General features: G+C 47.9%; 1 protein-coding gene across 4 annotated transcripts in view; it reads left to right on the forward strand.

Moving 5' to 3' along the window:
* NSD1 (nuclear receptor binding SET domain protein 1) overlaps positions 1-21,784 on the forward strand; it is a 1,891,114-nt gene that overhangs the window by 1,785,221 nt on the left and 84,109 nt on the right. For all 4 annotated transcript variants that reach the window (XM_069651497.1, XM_069651498.1, XM_069651496.1 and 1 more), the window contains exons 21-22: positions 11,892-11,998; positions 12,148-12,337. In XM_069651497.1, coding sequence (XP_069507598.1) covers positions 11,892-11,998; positions 12,148-12,337 — 297 coding nt within the window. The remainder of the gene's footprint in view (positions 1-11,891; positions 11,999-12,147; positions 12,338-21,784) is intronic.

The raw sequence follows: 21,784 nt of genomic DNA on the forward strand, positions 1-21,784 counted from the left end.
GACGGGGCGTTGTGAGATCCAGTGCCGAATCTGAGTATATCGGAATCGTTCCTCCTCGGTGATATTGAACTTCACCTTACAGTCCTCAAAGGTAAGCGGCTGGCCTTCCTTTAACAAGTCTTGAGATTTTGTGGAGGCCGCCCTTCTGCCATTTCGGTGAAGCTACGGGTGCAAAGGCCAGGGGAGAAGCCCGGGTTACTCCAGATAGGGGTTAGTGGGCCCAGTGAGGTCTTGATTCCCCATTTTCAGTTTGCAGCTTTCCAACTGTCCACTGTGTTACAAGTTGCTGGAAGCGGAGACATTGCTTGTGGGGTTTTCTGAGATTGGATGTTAGGCAAGTCCAAAAGGGGGGATTTACACCATGCTTCCTCCAGTTGCAACCAGGCTGGGCGATCTACTGAGCAGGTCCAGGTGTAAGCGTGCGCGAGTTGAGCTGCACGCCGATATCTAGAGATATTAGGGACTGCCGAGTTGTTGGCTGCGGATCATGATTTTCCTTGCAATGCCAGGTCTTACCCCAACCCCCCTGCTCCCCCAGATACATTTCATGATATCCCGTTGTAGGGAGGCAAGATCCGCTTCCGGAATATGAGTTGGGAGCGCGTGGCAATGGTATAGCACTCTGGGGAGTAAATTCATTTTTACTGCGGCGGCTCGGCCCAGCCACGAGATTTCTTGTTTTTTCCCACCGTTTCAGATCTGCGCGTAGTGATTTAAACAGCTGAGGGAAGTTGTGTTTGTAGATTAGTAGGCCGGATTTGGGGATCTGGACGCCCAGGTATTCCAGCGAGGTGTTGGCCCATGGGATTGGAAACTCAGGACACAAGGTGCTTCCCTGGGGCCTCGGGAGGTTGACCGGAAGGACAGAGGACTTGTCATAGACAGAGCATGTTCCAAACGCTTCTAGTTCGAGTAGGGGCTTTAGCGAGCTGGCTGGGTCAGTGATGGTGAAAAGTACATCGTCGGCATAGAGCGCAACCTTGTGTTCAGTCCCGCCCACCATGACCCCCTTGATGTTAGGATTGAGGCAGATTCTTGCTGCGAATGGCTCCATCGAGAGGGCAAACACCAAGGGAGATAACGGGCACCCCTGGCGAGTCCTCCTGGACATAGGGATGCTTGTCGATTTCCTCCCATTGACTCGGAGTTGTGTTGATGGGTGTACATAGCATGCCATTAACCAGGTTATGAAGTTGTGACCTAGGCCCATATGGGAGAGGGTGTACCGGATGAAGTCCCAGTTCACTAGATCAAACGCCTTATGTGCGTCGAGAGAGATTACCAGGAGCGGAGTGTTCATCCTGTTTGCGGACTTGATGATAATGAGTGTGCGCCTGATGTTATCTTGTGTTCCTCTGCCCGGGATAAAGCCCGTCTGATCTTTGTGAATTAGCTCGGGAAGAATCCTAGCCAGTCTGGCCCCAAGGAGCTTTGAGTAGATTTTCCCGTCCGTATTCATTAGGGCGATTGGTCTATAAGAGGCCGCTTGCTCAGGGTCCTTTCCCGGCTTCTGCAGTAAGATGGTGGTTAATTCGGCCATACTGTGTGTTACCTTTTTGGTAGATAGAAATGAGTTAAATAGCAATGCTAGTTGTGGGGTCAGAATGTGAGCAAATGATTTGTAAAACATCCGTGCCTGGTGCGGTGTTCTTAAGCGATTTAATGGCATCTAGAATTTCCTCTGCGGAGATCGGGACTTTCAGGGAGGAAGAGACCGTGGGGGTGTGAAAGGATTTCAAATAACGCTGATGTTGGACTCTAATCTCTTGAGATGTAGGTGGACCTTGCATGACCGCTTTATGGTGGTCCAGCAGGATTTCAATTATATCTGGGGTGGCAAATTTACTTATCCCATCAGACCCCTTAAGACTAGTGATGTTGTTTCTAGTGTGAGTTTTCCGTAATTTGTAGGCTAGCAGCCGGTTCGCCTTATTGCTTTTGTGATAATAAAATTGTTTTGTGAATGCCAGCGCCTTCGCGGTGCGGTCGGCCAAGTGCATCTCCAAAGCCCTCCTCGCCTTTTTTAGTTGCCTGTCCGCCTTTCTGGAGTATTGGGTTTTTAGATCTTTTTCTAGGGAGGAAAGTTTGGACTCTAAGGATCGTGTGAGGAGTTTGGAGACTCGAAATTGTTCAGAGGCGGCGGTAATAAATACCCCTCTTATAACTGGTTTCAAGGTCTCCCATAACAGCTCGATTGGGGTTTCGGGTTTCTGTTTTTCTTTAAAGTAGTTGACCCATGAGTCTTCTGCCTCGCTCCTGATCACCTGATCCAGTAACAAGGAGTCATTGAGCTTCCAGAATCTAGGAGGGGGGACTGGGCCTCCCGAGATGGAGAGGTTTACCGAGACTGGTGCATGGTCAGACACCGTCCTCGTATGGATTTCGATGGGGAATAAGGTACTGGAAGCCAGTAACACATCGATTCGGGAATGGCCACTGTGTGCGTTTGAAAAGAACGTGTAGTCATGTGGGTCAGTATTGGCTACCCTCCATAAATCAACCTTGCCCGATTACCTGAGAAATCTAGCGAATGCCAGGGCTCGAGAGAAGCCGGGGTTGGATGGGGGTAGAGACTTGTCCTTCATGGGGTCAGGAACTAAGTTAAAGTCTCCTCCGACTAGGAGATGTCCTGAGGTAAAAGTTAGGAGTGGGGGGGGAGTAGCTCAGCTATGAATTTGTCGTGATTTGCATTCGGGGCATAGATCCCAGCGATTGTGATTGGTTGGTCTGCAATATGACCCTGGATGAGAAGGTATCTGCCCGATGGGTCTTTTTTAACCGTGGGGTTGGATAAAGGGAATTTGTCACTTAAGAGAACCGCCACCCCTTGCTGCTTCTCCCCGGCCACAGGCGAAAAAGCTCTGTTTGAAGTGCTTGAATTTGATTCGGTGTTCGTCAGCTGGCAGGAGATGAGTTTCCTGGAGAATTACTATATCTCCGTTTAGAGCTGCCAGCCTGTGCTCCATCGATTTGCGCTCCCTGGGGAAATTGAGACCTTGGACATTCCAGGTCAGGATGCGGACTTCTCTAGCGTTACTAGGGTCCATTACTACTGGGTGCATAGCATGAATTGTGCAGGCGAGCTATGCAAGAGCTGCAGGTCTGTGGGACCTTCTCAAGTGAGCGTGGTATTGTGCTGCAATTACCGATGTCTACTAATAAAACTATAACCATTAACTGGGGATTTTGGGGAGTTGAACAATCCGCCCCCACCCTACCCCGTAACTGTGAGAATGAGACCATAAAGCTTATTCGTGGGGTTACTGGCGGGCCCCGCCGCCGGGAGTTGCATCCCACTAAGTGAACAGAGAAGCCACCCGGGTCATGGAATAAAGGATCCAGGGGGTGTGTTGAGCATATGGGCCTGGGGGAGTGTTCTAGAATGCGCGCCTATTGCTGTCCCCCTGGGTATTGGCTGTTATCGTAATCTCCTGTGTAGGATGCAGGGAATCTGTATAGCTGATGAAAATCGGGGGGTTGCGGGGGATCACCAAGAGAAGAAAGATTTTAGCCTGGAGAGTCGTCAACCGAAGGACGAGTGGGGACCTCCGATCAGTCCGGGTTATGCTGCTTCCGGGGGCCCCGGGACCTGCGTCGCCCACCCGCCCGAGACCAGCGGTTGGATATAGGCAAGCCGGGCTGGGACTGAGAACCGGTAGCATGATCCGAGTCTTCGTCGGCAGGTTTTGTTCCTAGGTATCGGCTTGCCTCCTTGAGGTTCCAGATTTGCCTGCGCGCACGCTCCCACTCGAAGCACAGAGATGTGGGTTGGCCCCATCGATATTGAACTTTCTTTTCCTGAAGCCATTCTGTAAGGTTACGAAGGGCCCTTCTTTTTTGAAGGGTTATGCTCGACAGGTCTTGGAATAGTGCGATGTTTGCTCCTCTAAAAGTGATTTGTTTTGATAGTCTGGCCTCTCTCATTATTTCCTCTTTAACCCTGAAGAAGTGGATCCGGGCGAGCACATCAGGGGGGGAAGATGAAGCTTGCCTAGGTGCCGTACGGTGGACTCTGTCGATCTCCAGCGGGGTGCTGTCTGGGAGGGTTATAATGAACCTGAGCAGGTCTTTGACGAAGCTCTCAAGCTCTGCATTAGTGATTGAGGTGGGGATCTCGGAGAGCTCAGAGTCGCGGGCTGTATCCCACTGATCAGCTATGCTTCGGGTCCCGCTGGCAGTCGCCGGAGACCCCTGCGGGGCGATGATGTATCCGGGCTGGGGAGGAGGCTCCGTCCGATGAGGCTTCTCCCGGTGGCTTCCCGGAAAAGTGGGTGCAGAAGATGAAGCGGAGGGGTGCCCCTCCCCCACCGGGGCCTCGAGAGCTACGGGCGCCCAGTCGCCATTTTAGATTTTCCCAACGTCTGTCCGATGGGAGCGAACACGGCTCACCAGGCTTTCAGAAGGCATATAATCGCTGCCAACTCCACCCGTTCGATGATGCAGCAGGACTTCATAATGCTGTAGATTCTAAGATCGGCTCGGTGAGAGTCCCAGGCCGTGGGGAATTCACTCCGACGACGGGCCGTCCAGGAGCACCTAAGGAGCCATGCCGCACGGTCGGCTCCCGGCCACGCCCCCGTTGTCACCCCTTTTAAAAATGGGGACCACGTACACAGTTGACCAAGGAGGAGGATACACCCCCATCTTTATAATAATCTAAAAAAGAGAAGATGGGGCCTCCATCCATAGGGAATCCCCCTTAAATAGAAGATTTGAGAGACCATTTGGCCCAGGGGCACGAGAGGTACAAATCCTGCGCAAGCATTCCCAAACTCTTACTTTACTGAAGTCGTCCATGGTTAACTTGTCATTATCACATCATTCAAGTATTTCACATTGTCCCAAAGGTTCCCCTGCAAAGACTTGAGAGACGTGGGAAACCCTAATGCCTCATAGACTCCATTGAAACTCTGGTTGAATGTTATCAACCGCATTTATAATAAGCCAGAAAGCTCTAGCATCTTTGTCCTTAAGGCAACAGGGCATCACCTCTGCATCATCCTGAATACGCTTGTTTCTGGTCTGGTAGAGCCAGTTTTTTATAAGATTGCCGTGCCCTTCAAATCCCTACTGCCCTATCCAACTCGGAGATCAGAGGTGCATTTTTGTAATGTCTGATCGTTTGCCTCATTAATTTTGTATGGGTCACTACATCTTCATTATATGCATGGATGTGAGGGGTATGTCTATCTCCCAGTTGTCTGATCTTCAAATGTCGACCCTCTGTTAACAATGTTACAAATTTACCAAATTTCGCTGTGGTAAAAACATGGCATCTCCATGCTTCTGATTTCGAGTTCAAATAGCTAGATAGTAAATGACTAAACCTCCTCACAGAGCCCCCATCCCATGAGATCCTATTTCCTCTGTAAGTTATAAGCTCTTTGGATACTGCTAATTTAGTCGTACTTGCTCCTGAATAAACTCGATCTGAAAAACCATTTCCACTATAGCGTGGTCACTATGAGCAGTAAAATGAGTTTCAAAGTTGATACATCTCAGAGACAGCCAATCATCAGTGAAAACATAATCCAGTACGGTTGTCGAGTGACCATTGGTCCATGTAGGATAGATAGTTGATCCCTGGTCATTTAACAGGAACAAACCGAGGTCCTCTAAACATGCATACCAAAACTTCCTATTACTATTTTTTTTGTTCTCACTGTCTAAGTCATAATTGACTAATGCATTCCAATTGTTATTATAAATACAGTTTGCATTTAGGTCGCCCGCAAGGAAAAAGTGTCTCCAAGTGAGCATGGAAAACCATGCCACAATATATTCTTCAATACCCTGCAGAAATTCTTCCAGTTCTACCAGCCTATCGTGCCAATACACGTTAATTATCAACAACTCCCAGAGTCCTTCTGTAGAAATAATTTCAATAGTGGTAGCTAGGGCACCTTGACAGATGTCATTAGACCTTAAGAATTTAAGTACAGGAGACTCCTTTATCAATGTAAGAGGTCCACCTGAAGGACGGACCTTTGGCCCTTGGTGGCCAATTGACCGGTCACCGAATATCCCTAAAGCGTGGGGGGTTGCATCAGCCATCTTTCTTGCAATGTGATAACGGCAAAAGTGCTCAACAACTTCGTAACTGCAACCGAAGAAAAAAGATGCAGCTGGCCCTCCAGCTGACTAAATTCAGTAACTTATTTTTAGGGAGATATGATTTGGCATACTCTCCACTGATTCACTTGCAATTCAGCCCATTTATTAGCCAGGACCAATCATTAGATGTCTCTGATTGGACCATCTTTTGTTGGAGATCTTGAACCATGGTTCGGATTGTAGGATCCCTCGAGAATCTGTACCCCCTGAATAGCTCTTCATACATCAAACCCCTGTACTCTTATACCATCTATTTCCTTCAATATATTATCTGCTATCAAACTCGAGTTGAAGACAACCACTGAACATGCTCGGTTTTGTCGATCAGGAAAATCCATCTTCGAAATGTCTGTGGTTGCGATACCCTCAAGATTCGGAATCTGGGAAAGCAGATGTAAAATAGTAGAGGGCTGGAGAATGACTGTTTTATTCTCCGGTAAGACACTTTAAAAAACCAAAGTACAATTTGTTTTATTGTTACCAAACACTGGACCCCTTTTATGATCGCTATTCCTAGAATCGCCAACACTCGAAGAACCCATTAATTTCCTCTTTTATGATATAGGTCTTTAGGTCCATTAGCCCACAAAGGTTTTTCACCCGTCAAGCTTCCCTCAGTCATAGAAGGTTACAAATGGGACTTTAGTGGTATTTGGCCCAAGACATGGGGCAATTGGCAATTAAACAGGGAGTTATTAATCGGGTCCCTTCTAATATCCGGGGGAGTCAAGAGCGTCACATTCTTTCCTGGTCCATTTATTCTATACTCATTGCACAGAATTGCCATGGTTTTCGGGATGAGTGGAATGGATAGCACAGGTACCCCTTGGGGGACTTGAGCAGTACTCCTTTCCTCATCCAATTTAATAATATCATTGATCTCTCCTGCCCCCACTCCGCCAACACCTCTGCCCCAATTTACACCCTACTGATAGGGCAAATCTGCAACGGGCTGAGAAGGAATAATATTTAGTACTTTTAGGACACCCACTATCAGTTCGTTTTTCCCCTTCAGCTTTGCCTCAGCACCACAGATATTCACGAAGGTATTGGCGGTAGTAGCTGCTCACCTGCGCAGGCAGTCCATCCCAGTCTATCCTTACCTCAACGAGTGGCTCATAACAGGGGATTTGTATGGAACATGCAAAATGCTGGTCAGATAGCACAACGAGTAGAGCGCTCGCTTTGACATCATGCAGAGCCTGCTGACGCAGGTTCGGATCCGAGCAGGGCCAACTCAGCCTTTCATCCTTCCGAGGTCGATAAATGAGCACCACACACTGTGGGAAATAAGCAGCGCTCAGATACCTGAGGGTTCGTAGCGCTATATAAATACCCAAACAAAACAAACAAATACCCAGAAGACGATGGATCTCCTCTTCAACCTAGGTTTCTCTATCAATGAGAAAAAATACCGTCCAGACCCCAATCAAGCCAAACAGTTTCTGGGGGCTCTAATCCGGACCAAAGACGGCCTCGTCTTTTCCTCCAACGAGAGGGTTCAGAACATGCTGTTCCAGATCCCTCACTATGTAGCCAGTCACCAGGTGACCATATGCAAAGCCATGCAATGATGGCTTCCTGCGTCTACCTAGTTCCTCATGCTCATCTGCGCATGCGCCCCATGCAAGAGTGGCTCTCGATCCAATGGTGTCAGGCCAGCGGGAAGATCTAGTGGTTGTCTCGGCAGCCCTCGTTCTGTCTCTACAGTGGTGGTCAAAGGAAACCTTTTGCAGGGGAAAACAGTCACCTTCCCCACAGTAGAAGGCACTCTCACCACAGATGCATCTCTGATGGGGTGGAGGGCACACCACCTTCAACAGACGGCGCACAGCTTGTGGTCCCCATCGGTAGCATCCAATCACAGCAACCTGTTGGAACTGCTAGCAGTGTTCAAGGCCCTGAAGGCCTTCCAGGCACACCTCCAGGGGAAGACAGTTCTAGTCCTCACAGACAGTACTAAGGCCATGTATTACTTGAACAAGGGGGCACTCGCTCTCTAGGGATGTCCAAACTGTCCCAGAACATATGGAAGTGGGCTCTCAAACACAACATGTTCCTCCTTCACATCATGTTCCACGGGAACTCAATCTTCTGGCAGACGTACTCAGCAGGGACTTGCCCCTACCTGAAGAGCACAAGTGGTGGCGACAGGAAAACATTGTACTCAACATCTTCACAGAATGGGGCGTCACAGAGATCGACTTATTTGCCACTCTAGAGAACGCCCAATGCTCAGATTACACCGCCAGGTACCCTCAGTGCCGCTCCAAAAGGAACGGTTGTTGGATAACATAGTCCGGGACATTTGTCTACGCTTATCCCCCCAATTCCCCTGCTCAACAGAATAGTGCACAAGAAGCACCAAGAACCAATCAGGATAATTCTGGTGGCCTTGATGTGGGCCCGCCAGCCTTGGTTCTCCCATCTCATGGCAATGTCAGTCTCCCCTCCCAGGAAGCTGCCGTGCCCATACAACATGCTGTCGCAAGACGAGTGGGAAACACTACATCCATGCCCTCAAACTCTCAATTTAGCAGCCTGGCTCCTGAGGTTAAAGAGTTCCGGCACCTCCAGCTCCCTCAAAGATGCATGGACATAATCCGAGAGGCATGGAAACCTAACACCAGGCATTGCTACTCCAGCAAATGGAAGCGCTTTATCATCTGGTGTAATGGCAAGGGCATCAATCCTATTGAATGTTCACCTAAAGATATCGTCCTCTACCTAACTCACCTGTTAGAGTCAGGACTTGTTTTCAATTCTCTTAAAGTCCACTTAGCCACGCTTTCGTCATACAACACATCCCAGAGCAAGGTTTCATGGTGGAAAATTCCTTTAATCAAAGCCTTTATGGCAGGGGTAAAAAGACTTAACCCCCATATTTCTAACCCAGCTCCCGGGTGGGACCTGAATGTTGTTCTTACCAGACAAATGGGACCTCCCTTTGAGCCCATGCACAAGGCTAGCCTTTAAGCACTCGCCTACAAGACCGCCTTTCTGGTGGCTATCAGCTCTGTATGGAGAGTTAGTGAACTGCAGGCACTTTCATTTCAGGACCCATTTGTCAGGATTCACAAAGACAAGGTAGTTGTGCACACAGACCCTCGCTTTGCGCCCAAATTTATCTCTAAGTTCCATTTAAACCATTCCATAGAACTACCCACCTTTTTCCAGAACCCCACTAACGTGGCGGAAAGAACCCTACACACACTGGAAATAAGGAGAGCGGTTATCTACTATCTGGAAAAAATAAAGCCATTAAGAAAAACAAACCAGTTTCAGTGGCAGCTGGTAGAGCAGGGGACCCTGTCTCTAAATAAGCTATTTACATGTGGATAATAAACTGCATCACACTGTTACACTCTTGCAAAGAGAGATCTACCCTTCACACCTAGAGCACAGTCTACTCGGGGCACAGGGGCTACCATAGCATTCATTCAAATGTTTCTCTTGATTCCTGTTAGGGAGAATTCTCTGTTTAGGTTGAATTTCCTAACCTAGTGAGTCCCCCAGCAGCTTTGCTGGATTTCTGGAGTTTGTTTTTTTTCTCCTGCCAAGAGTGAGACTCTTTTTCTCCCACTCTTGGACATGGTTTGTGGTGTTCCTTTGAATGTTAATGTGTTTTATGGGCTATGGGGTCTTTTACTCCATAGGGTCTCATGTGTTTTTACTATGTGTGTTACACCGCACCCTCCGTGCAGTAACACAGGGGTGTCATAGTGACCCCCCCACCATAGACTCCATACACTGGGACTGACTACTGTCTCCCAGGGCATGTAAAGTCACCATTTGCTTTGCTAGTCCCAAATTACTAACAGAACCAGTACAAACCATCATATTGTGGGCGTACTGGTAGGGGCAATTCGATTGCCCCTGGGTCTGTTGTTCGAGGGGGCACTGTCCCGTCCCCCCTCGTCGAGTTTTGGCTGGTGGCAGTGGATACTACTTTTTATATTCAACCGCGAATATATCTCTATGGGATTTTCCCATTGTTCGAGGCTAATACTTTTTAACATAGCCTCTAACATACCGCCGGTTTAATTCACCGTTTGGTATTTTCTGCCAAAACTCGGTTTTAAAATGGCGTTTGTGTTCGCCTCTGTAAAAACCAAAGGTCGAGCCCTTTGTTCCACCTTTGGCGGGCTTCTGCACAGAAGCCCTCCAAAGTGGTGCCACTCTGTCTGGGTACCACAGGGGGTATGGGAGGGGGTTTAGGCACCTTGGACCAGGTTGCCTTGCCAACTCAGGTCGCACTCTTGTGTGATTGGCCCAAGTGGTGAGCCACCCCGCTCACCACTTAGCATGTTTGATTGACAGCTAGGCTGAATGAATGGGGGTTTCTTGCATAAAAGCAGTGCTTTGGGGACTGGAACTTCAGAAGTCGCCACAGGACCTGAAAATCCGAAGAGGGAGAAGTTGAGCCGACCTGCTACGACGACACCACCGGTGGAGCCCTGCTGAATCGACTCACCACTTCCCAACGACAGAGGAGATCTCCCTGCTGGGAGAGTCTTCTTCCCTTGACTGGTGGGCACAACCAGTTTGCTTTCTTCTTCGCATCCCAGAACGTCCAGTGGTCGAATTGCTTGTGCTAAGCACCCCGGCAGCCGGATAGCCATGTACCCCTGTACCGCAAATAAAAGGACTGCTCCTTTTAATTGAGAACTCTGCGGCTGGTTTCTTCCCTGGCAGCGCAACAGACTCCTGTTTTCCTCCACAACGAGATCCTCTCTTCCCCCGGACGAAGCACCAACTTGCACCCGCTGCCAGGAACAACTGCCCCCGCTGGAGTGTTATCACCATTTTAAGGTACCGTGTCCGCCAGGCCTCCCTTTCTAAAGATTGCTACAAGGTAATAATAATCCCTTAACCTTCTGGACTGGGCTGGCCGCCTTGACCATTGTTTACATTCACATATTGTGAATATCTGGTCACTATTGTATGATTACTAACTCACCGATATGCAACCTGTAAATGTATTTCAAGCATGCACACACTATGTGCCACGGCACATAAAGAATTGTGTAAACATGTCTTCCTGTTAAAATAAACCTTCCTGTTTATTATACTCCACGGTGATCCTTTTTCTCCAGCTAGTATTTTCCTAGCTCCACTGCAAGGAATATTGCGACCCACTGTCACGCCTTAGGCCTGGGTAGCCGTTGACTCTACTTCCTCTCTATCCCTACATATTTACTTACACTTTCAACAGAGAGATGGTATATACATGATAACAATACTTATTCAGTTGTTAGTGTGAGCCGGTTTTCTTGTCCATTCACTCCTCTCTTTTGAGCTTATCTTGATTGCTCGCCCACCACTACCATTAAGGTGAGCTAGGGGAAAATAGTCTGGTCTGTATCTGTACTTTACTTGGATTACCGCACGTAGGCCCTGGGGATAACTTAACAACGGTGGAAATAGGCAAAATTGAAATTGGCAGTTTGGAATCTGGTCTTTGTGATGTTGTCACTTGCCGTGTTGTTGATGTTTCAGTTTCCACTGCATGGAGCAGTTGTAGAGCTCTCAAAATGCTATTTTAAAATATCAGAAAAGAAAGGGCATTCGTTACAGAAACGGGTACCACACGTATCATTCTTCTTGTTTGTAAAAGACAAAGTTGACATGCATTTAAGCCAAATGAGTCCAAGTCGTAGTAGAGAAAACACCTACAGCGAAGATAGAGCCTAATTTCTGCATTTCAGAATTGATATGTGAAGGAGACCATATACTGTCATGATTGTCTTTTTAATACATATTTTGCTTTCTTACAGAAACTGAGCTGACATTCAACTATAACTTGGAGTGTTTAGGGAATGGGAAAACAGTTTGCAAATGTGGTGCTCCAAACTGCAGTGGCTTTCTCGGTGTGCGGCCAAAGGTAGAGTTGTATTCCAATTTTAAATGTTTTAGTTTTTGTAAGAAATATGTTCAAATATAAAAAATGTAGTTTGCTGTGGATTCATAGGATTCTTCCCCCTAATGTGTCTTTTTTGCAGGCTTTGTTCACTTAAGTTGTTTTGCTTTCAGAACCAGCCAGTTGCCACAGATGACAAGACCAAGAGGAAGTTTCGACGCAGGGCACAAACGGCGGTGGTCAAGGAGCATGAGGACGAATGTTTTAGCTGTGGTGATGCTGGGCAACTTATCTCTTGCAAGAAGCCGGGCTGTCCAAAGGTTTATCATGCTGACTGCCTAAATCTCAGCAGAAGACCAGCAGGTTAGTGTCTGGAAAGAAGTGGGGATCAATAGCTGTAGAACATAGATCTTATCTACTAAATTGTTCCTGGACAACCTGGTAACCCCCATTCATCAACTTCTACACAAGGGTAGGCTATGAGGAGAGGCGGAGGGCATTGGAATTATTCGCAGGTGAGACATCACTTTTTACTAAAAGTAAGTATCCCGCATTGTTCATATTGTAAATGAGTTGGGTCCTAAGTAAATTAGGCCTTTGCTAGTTCCCTAATACTGTATGCCGGGCTACTGTGAGGACTTTGCAGACCACTTTGTAAATGTCCTCCATTGAGCTATCTCTACGTCCGAATGAGGCTTGGTGGGACCCAAATAAGGCACAGACACACAAAGGATGTTCTTAAAAGCATGTTTTTTCTTGCATCAAAATGCTGCTTAAGAGAATAGAAAAACTCTGGTGCACGGGCGCTCACCCGCGAAGGAATAGTTTCTCCTGGACTACCTGTCCAGAAATTGTCAGTCTTCCATTGTCTCTACAGAGTTCCCACAGCTTTGCAAACAATTTAGAAAACACAGTCCTTAAGCAGATTTGCTGCTTGCGGGTCTAGGTCTCTGCACTCTTCAGGTGAGATTTGGAGTTCCCAGATGTAGCGGAGACCCTCTTCTGTCTTGCTTTCTTCTATGCCCGGAACATGGCTACTCTTCTCGCTGCCAAACCACTTTCTTGTTCATCCACACTCCCTGGATTCGACCCCTTCAGATCATGGTCTCCTATATCCACTGTTTCCCTCCTGCTGGTTCACCACCTCCTCCTTAACTCCACCTCCAGCTACTTCTTGCTCTTCCGCCACCCCTTCTTTTATCGCAACTTCCTTTCCTTGTGTCTTCACAACCTGCCTTCACCTTGAACTGCTACCTTCCGATTTCCGCCAATAACTCTTCACTTACTGCCTGTATTCCGCTAACCTGATGGTTCCCAATCTACTCCAGTAACTCTCCAACAAATCTCTAACATAGTCCTTATATTTCCCAGCCTACTCTAGTAACTCTCCCACCTCCGTCACCAAATCTCCAACCTCTTCCTTCTGATCTCTTCCAACCTCGTCCAGGAAATATCTAACCTCCAAATTTCTTCTTCTGATCTTTAACAAACTCCTCCCTGGCTTCTCCTCCAATGACTTCTCCCTATAGCTTGCCCCAGAACTTCTCTCCCTTCCTCCCCTTGTGCCACGCTGCTCATACAGGCTCCTTTGCTAGTCTCTGCACTTCTTCCCCCTGCTGCAATCTAATACTCTCCAAACCTCAGCCTTCTGTCCTCCAACAATCCACATGCCAATGTGCACAGGGGTCCTTGTGTAGTGTCTTAACTGTTAGGGAGTTTTTACTAAAGTCCACCCGTGGTAGGACTGTAGATGACTCACACTTGAGGCATAAACAGGACTACACAAGTATGTTGGTAGCAATGGCTGAGCAGCCAGGCTTATCCTGGAAGGGAGAAGGGTTGTAGTTGAATACAAAGACCTTTGAGTACACTTATAGTCAAGGAATCACGTAGACACTGTAGTTATATGCAAATATGCATATTTATTATATATGCTAGACAGTGTTAAATTTAAAACAATTTAGATAAGTAAAAACAGTTCACAGAGATCGATATTTACTCTGGATATTTGCTATAGCAATACTCATTTCAAACAGTAGACCTGTAGATGTTAATCAGTCAAGTACAAGAGTAGTTTCGGGTTATTTATTAATTATTTATTTATTTGCATTTATAAAGCGCACAGGGGCATCATGGCACTGTTACAGCTTGTTCACTTGTCAGTCAGGCAGGCATATCATAAACTTTTTGCGTTATAGTACAGTAGCAGGTCTTAGAGAGGACAGTAAATACAGAGCGGGCATGATGAGCTGTCACTAAGGTTACAGATGATCAGCGTATCTATACATGTTGGTTACTTCTGGTGCTAGTGGAACAGCGTGGTTTTTAGCATTTTGCGGAAGGCGGTGTAGGATCTTTCTTTCCTGCGTGTGGTGGGGAGGGTGTTCCAATTTTTGGGAGGCAGGTGTTAGAAACTGGACCCTCCCGCTTCAGTTCTTTTAAAGTCTGGGACGTAGATCTGATTGGTCAGGTGTGATCTAATGGGTCTGTTAGATGTGTTCATGGTGATTATTTCTGATAGGTAGGGTGGGGCATCGGTGGAGAGGCACCCATGTGTGATGGCAAGTGTTTTAAAGAGGATGCGTTCTTTAACCGGTAGCAAATGTCCTCCTTTCCTGGCCTGGATGATGTGGTCCCTTTTGGGGATGCTTAGAGCTGCCCTGAAGGCAGTATTCTGCGTGATTTGTAGTTTGTCACTTTTTTAGCCGAAGTGCCCAAGAGCAGGGCGTTGCAGTAGTCTAGTTTAGTACCTACTCTGGCTCTGGCAGTGGATAGGCAGTTTTTGGTGGAGAGGAAAGGCTTAACCGTATTGATCACCTTGGTGGTGAGTGCAGCTGAGCAGGCTATTGCATTAACCTGGCGTGTCATGGACAGAGATTCGTCAAGGTACACTCCAAGAGTCTTGACAGCTGTTGAGACTGTGATGGTGGAGTTGTCTATGGTGAAGGTTTTATATTGAAGAGGAGCTTGTTGAGTGTTTCCCTGGTGCCTACTATGAGGATCACTGTTTTATCCCCATTTAGGCAGAGGCTGTTGGCCGCCATCCATGTTTGGATCGGCGAGTAAATTTTGATTAGTGCTACAGTATCTTGTTCGTATATGCCGGTGAGGGGGAGTAGTACCTGCGTGTCGTCAGCGTAGTTGGTGTACGCTATGTCACGACTGTCAAGATCGCTTGAAGAGCGGGAGGGTGAAAATAATATGTAGCGTGGGGGCAGTGCACGAGCCCTGAGGGACACTGCAGTGGATGGTAGTGGGGGAGTCGCATGCCAAGTCTGAGAAGACTTTCATGAGTCTCACGTTTAGGAACAAGGCCACCCAAGCTATAGCTTCTGGTGAGAAATGGGCTTCATTTTTTAGGTGCATGCCTAGGATATCGTGGTTGACAAGCTCGAACGTGGCTGATAGATCTAGAAGGAGGAGTAGTGCTGGTTTTCCTTTGTCCATGATGTCGCTGAGTTGTATTTTGAGATCGAGCAGTGCAGACTCTGTTCCCTGTCCGGGGCGGAAGCCCAGCTGTCTTTTGCCTAGGATGTGGTTTTCTTCCAGGTATTGCTGGATTTGCGTGTAGGCCACTTTGTCGAGTATCTTGAGCAGAAAAGGGATGGTGGTGATGGGCCTGTAGTTGCTAGCCACTTCTGGATCTAGGGTTGTTTTATTTAGAAGGGGGCGCACTCATGCTTCTTTTAAGCTGTCTGGGGCAGTGTTTGAGTTGAAGGATGCGTTGAAGAAGGACTTGATAAAGGGGGCGAGTGCTTCAGCACAGTCTTTAAGCAGTTTGGCTGGGCAGGCATCGCCTTTACAGTTGGCAGGCCTGATTTTGTTAACAATCTCTGACTTCACTTTCAGTGATTTCCCTGAATTTAAAAGGTGGTATAGGTTTTTTTGCATCAGTGCGCTTGGAGCTAGGGGTGATGTCATTCTCTTGGTTGGAGGTGTTTCTGATGTGTTGTGTGATATTCTTGTGATGCTCCTGAATTTTCTTTTGTAAGAGCTCGATTTTATTCAGTGGGGCAGTTTGAACTGAATTGCACCAGTTTTGGTCCTTGACTATTTCATGGGATTTAGTGGATCTTTGAATATTGCAAAGAGTTCTTTGGATTCTGAGGTTGTGTTGGAGATGCTGGCGTTGTAGGATGCAATTTTGGCGGTAATTGCCTTTTTGTATTGTGTGGCAAGTGTCTTGTATGCTGACAGTGTAACTCCATTACGGGAGTTTTGCATTTATTCAGCGCTTTGCGTTTTTGGGTGCAGAGTTCTTTTAATTCAGTAGAGAACCAGGAGTTGGAATGTTTGACATCTTTGGCATTCTTCTTCTGGAGCGGAGCAATAATGTCTATGGCAGTGCTTATCGGGGAATTTATAGATGTCCGCCAGTACCGAAGGGTCAGAGGGTACATGGAGGTTGGAGGTGAGAGTAGCTAAGTGGGGTAGGATCCTATCCTTGGTGATGTTTTAAGCACATCTTGCCAGTGCAGGAGGGATAGGTCATGTTTTTTTGTGGCAGAGTTATTGGCTGGTACGAGGAAGTGTATAAGAAAATGGTCAGACCAAGGCGTAGAGGTGATGGAGCTGATGTCCGTATTACAATTGTGGTCCACTACCCAATCAAGGGTATGCCCTTTAAGGTGCGGGGGCACAATAATTATTTGTTTAAAGCCTAGTTCCTGTAAGGCTTCGGATGGTTTGTCATTCTTATTGTTAAGGCCAAGATTAAAGTCACCTAGGAGGATAGATTTGGATGTGGTTTTCAAGTTAGCAGCTAGGAGGTGTGTGAGGGTTTCATGGAAGTCTAGTAGATGGCCTGGGGGCGGTAGAGGGTGCTGGTGGTGTTGTGGGAGAGAGAGATCTTTACTGCAAGGGTATTGTTGTTCCCTCCGAAATTAGACAGGGTTTGACTGGCCTCTAGATGGTCCTTCACAATAAGTGCTACACCTCCTCCTACTGTGGTGAGTCGGTCCCGCCTAATGGAGTATCCTGGAGGGATGGCTAAGGTGAGGTCTGGCCCGGCTGCACTGTATAGCCAAGTCTCAGCGATGGCAAGGATATTGAGGTACAGGTTGGAGATAAGGTTGGAGATTTCGGAGGCATGTGCTAGAATGGACCTGGCATTAATTAGTGCACATTGCACCGGTTGGGGAAGGTTTGGTGCTGTTGATAGCTGGTTTGGGTGAGGGAGAGACCAGTGGTGCTATGGGTGGTCTCGGTGGGGCATGTATTTTTGTGAGCATGTTTGTGCCAGTGGTTCTGTCTGTGCAGACAAGTGGTGAGGTAAATGGGTGTCTGGAGCAGAGACCTAAAAGTTTGTTCCTAATGTTGATTGTTCTCGGGCGTGTGGCAAGTCCGGTATGTTTAGCAAGGGTTGTCATGGTGATAGGTTTGGTGAAGAATGAGGGTAGGAAGTGGGTAAGAGGAATGTGAGAGGGAGGAGGAGGTTCTGTGGCTGCCATAGTCCAGTGGACTGGGGGCAGCAATATAGTTGGAAAGTGGGGATGCGAAGCAAAGCAGTAGTGGAGGTCTTTAGGGCCAGGCACGATGAAACACAGTAGTAATGGAAGCGTTTAGGTGCATGCCCAATGCAGCGCACTAGTGGAGGGGCAATGTGCAGTGCAATATAAATTGGTGACCCTCAGGGGCAAGCACAATACAGTAGAAACTGGTGGCCCTCAGAGGCAATTTACAGTGCAATACAAATTGGTGGCCCTCGGGGGCAAGCACAATACAGTACAAATGGGTGGCCCTCGGGGGCAAGCACAATACAATACAGTACAAGTTGGTGGCCCTCGGGGGCAAGCACAATACAATACAGTACAAGTTGGTGGCCCTCAGGGGCAGGCTTCATGAGTCACAGTGGAAGTGGGTGGGCAATACAACAATGGGGGTAGGCACAGAGCAATGCAATAGTAGGAGGGTAGGCAGAATGAAATACAATGTTGGTAATGCAGTACCCATATTTTTTTTTTTTACACTTATAGAGCGCACATTCACCCAAGGGCATCCTGGTGCTGAAGAGGAAGACTACTCGGGCAGGAGAGGAAGCCACAGGGAAGAGGGCTAAAAGAGGACGGTCTTAAGTGCTCTTCTAAAACCGAGATGATTGGGGATGTTCCTCATGACATGAGCAAGGCAGTTCCAATGGTTGGCTGCTCCTATGGAAAAAGCCCTGCCACTGACCCTCACATGGCTGAATCTTGGAACAGCAACAAGAAGATTTGCAGTAGAGGAGCGTAAATCCTGTTCGGGGAGATAGCGGGAAAATTCAGTCTGCAGGAACTCGGCCCCTTGACCATGAATAGCCCGGTGAACTATACACAGGACCTTGAAATGAACATGTTGGCCGACCGGTAGCCAGTGGAGTTGGCGTAACACCGGGGAGATGTGAGCTCCATACAGGGTACCCGGGGCCAACCTGGGCGCCAGATTCTGTATGCGCTGTAGCCGCTGTATTAAGCCAATCGGTTGCGACAAGTACAGTGAATTACAATAATCCAAGTGGGAGAGAACTAGCGCTGCGACTACCGGGGGGCGCATGGGTTCTCGGGTATCATGGGTAGAACTTTCTTCAAAACCCTGATTTGATAGTGAGCGGGTTGACACACAGCCGTCACTTGGTTAGACATGGAAAGGGAAGCCGAAAGAATGACACCCAGGTTTTTTACTTTGCTTACTGGGCTGGTAAGAGGACCCAAAGAGGCGGGCCAGAAAGCGGTGGTCCAGAGTGAAGGGTCAGGGGGCAGCCCACCACCAATACCTCAGTCTTGTCACAGTTGAGCTTGAGCCAGTTCTGATCCATCCAGTCACCGACGGCACTCAAACAGTCGCGAAGACACGACGACACAACTTTATCCTGATCTAACCGGATCAGGATTTGAGTGTCGTCGGCGTAAGAGTAACAGTTGAGGCCATGGGCACGGATGAGGCAGACCAGCACCCAGATGTAGATGTTAAACAGGATCGGGGAAAGTGAAGAACCCTGTGGACACCACAAGTGAGAGGACAGGACGAAGAACGAAAAGGGGGCATAGCAAGAGTTTGTGTGCGGTCTGATAGAAAGGAGGTGAACCAAGCAAGAACTTGGCCAGATATTCCGATCTGTGCCAGGTGTGACAGCAGGATGGGGTGGTCGACCGTGTCAAATGCGGCCAACAGATCTAACGTGATCAAAGCACCAACCCCACCCGAGTCGACTAGCCTGAACATATAATCCTGCACGGAGACCAGCACACTTTCAGTTTCTCTTCCTGGTCTAAAACCTGCCTGTGCAGGATTAAAGACTTTTGAGGATTCCAGAAAGGAGGATAAGAGGGGAGTGAGGAGAGATTCCAATAGTTTGGAAAGAAAAGGGAGCAGAGAAATGGGCGCAAATTAGATGGAACCGTGGGATCCAGTGAGGGATTCTTGAGAAGAGGAGCAACCCTTGCAGATTTCAACTCCAAGGGGACAAGTCCTTATTGACAAGAATTGTTTATTGCCGATGTAATTTCCACCAGTAGATCTGGAGCGATCTTCATAATTGTGATGGGATGGAGTCCTCAGGGGTGGATGATTTGATTCTCTGAATAGCGGCTAGAACTTCCATCTCGCTGAAAAGAGGGAAGGTCGACCATGGTGGTTAGCCTCCATGTGGTTCAAGGGTGAGGTAACTGATTTGATATGCCGTGTGTCGAGTGATGGTAGTATACAATAGGGTGCAAGTGCCCATTAGGAAAATAGGTCCCAGTGCCTGTTACGGGCCATGGCGAGATTGATTGCTGTCTTACTGGGGCTCTAGCTGGCGTTCCTCGTGGGGCGATTGGGCGCGGGTATGGTGACAGGCAATCGTGGATGAGGGGAAATATGTGAGTGTAGAGAAAGGTCAGGAGAGCACTCACCGGAGACATGTGCTTGCGACCTCTAGCTTGACCCGTCCTGTCTCGGACAGGCCCAGACAGGCTTAGCCTTAGATGCTGGTGCCTTGATGACCATTGACAACAAAGGGCCTACTCGTGCGGTGGCCATTTTGCTATCAGATCACAGGGAATCGTGATGGAATGCCTCGTGGGGAACGTAGGTGTATCTGTAGATCTCAGCTCCTCTCTGCAGCAAGGGCATGCGGGTGGGCGCTGATATGTTAGAGCGGCTTCTGGTCAGTGCGGGCTGCGTTCGCTGAAACGACATTTGCAGAGATGCACGGCGCTGGAGTGGACTGCTCCTGCAGCTACCAGGCTGGGGGGGGCTCCTGCCCTTCTGGGGTGCGGATGGGGTAGTGAGGCCCAGACAGGCTTAGACTTAGATGCTGGTGCCTTACGAACTCATACGTTTACCAACATTTACTGAACTAGCAATACTGGTAGGTTAACTCTAGGAGAGATCTTTAGAAGTCCGACCCTATCTGTTGAATGAGGGTCTCAAAAGTCAGATGGGGGCACTGAGGGACCAGAAATCCTTGGGGGCGGGGGGCAGAACAAAGGAAGAAAGACTTTCAAAGTTGTCAAACGCACAGGTGATGCTTTTATGATAAAGTAACACTTTTTGATTTAAAGGGTTTAGGGCGCTTGTTAGGCCACCTGAAGGATTTTAGCCTAAAGGACACATCTCCTAAGCCCTAGGAGACAACAAGGTAGGGTTGTCCACCCCAAACTAACCCTAGAAGCTTAGGAGGAGCGAACAGAAACACAACTGCCCAGGTATCTACCCAGGAGTCAAGGTTGAAGAAAAGTGATATCACTGGCAGGTCCCCCCGGAAACACAATAGTAGCTCTGTTTCGTGTCTCTGGACCTTGGGTGCTGGAGGAAGAACTTTTTGTGGGAGCAAACGGTCATACTCAGTCACAGGGATGCCCAGCAGATGATCTTCACAGCACTTAGTGTGGTGATTCGACACAGGCTTTGGAACAGTGATGGTTGTCAAGCGGCAGACTTTCTTCCTTCTTCAGCATGGGGTCTGGCATGGATTCATATGCTCATGAATATTCCCTGTCCTCAGGCTGGGAATCCTCGGTAAAGAAAAAATCTGTTTAATTTCTGAACAGTCTTCCTCATAATAACCAATCACTGAGCTCTGGGTCATACTGCCCCTAGCCAATGACTGCCCTCTACCTAAGCCCATCCTCTGGCAGCCATCTTCAGATTTTTACCGCACGTTCAAGAGTTGAGAGTTCTCGTGCTTAGCTCTCGAGCTTTTGCTGCATTTTTTGCTTTTTGTTTGTTTATTTATTTGGTACTGTGCACCAAACCCTTCGGTAGCCGGGCGCAAGCAGTACAAGAAATCTTATAGCCTAGTTACATAGCATAAACAGGTGCATACAGGTAAGTACAACAGGTGCATAAATACATATAATACAGAGGGTAGCCTTGGAGGGCCAAGGAGACATAGACATACAGATTTGTATATACATATTTGCCTACAGTACAGTAAGACTCAACAGGTGCAGGGGTCAGGTGCAGGCTAAGATTGGTAGGAATGAGGTGAATCAGTTTAAGTGTCATTGGTGCGCAACCATTAAAGGACCTTATGTCTAAATTTAGAGTAGGGCTGTTCTAGTCTGATGTCAAGTGGTAGCTTATTCCAGCATTGCGCAGCTTTGACAGGGAAGCTAGTGCCTCCCGCAGTTGAACGTTTAAACCTTGGAATCTCCAGCATAAATGTATTTCCAGATCTAGTAGGGCGGGTGACTGTTCTCCTGGTGATTTTTTTTCCACTAGGTAAGGAGGTGCTAGGTTGTTCAGGCATTTGGAAGTTAGGGAAGCTGTTTTAAGGAGGATTCTATCTGTTATTCTCAGCCAGTTGACCTCTTTCCTGAATTTGGAAATTTGCTCTCTATAGGGGAC

This window comes from Ambystoma mexicanum, chromosome 3p (genome assembly GCF_040938575.1).
Source record: "Ambystoma mexicanum isolate Mex_15411 chromosome 3p, UKY_AmexF1_1, whole genome shotgun sequence".
NCBI classification, from domain to species: domain Eukaryota; kingdom Metazoa; phylum Chordata; class Amphibia; order Caudata; family Ambystomatidae; genus Ambystoma; species Ambystoma mexicanum.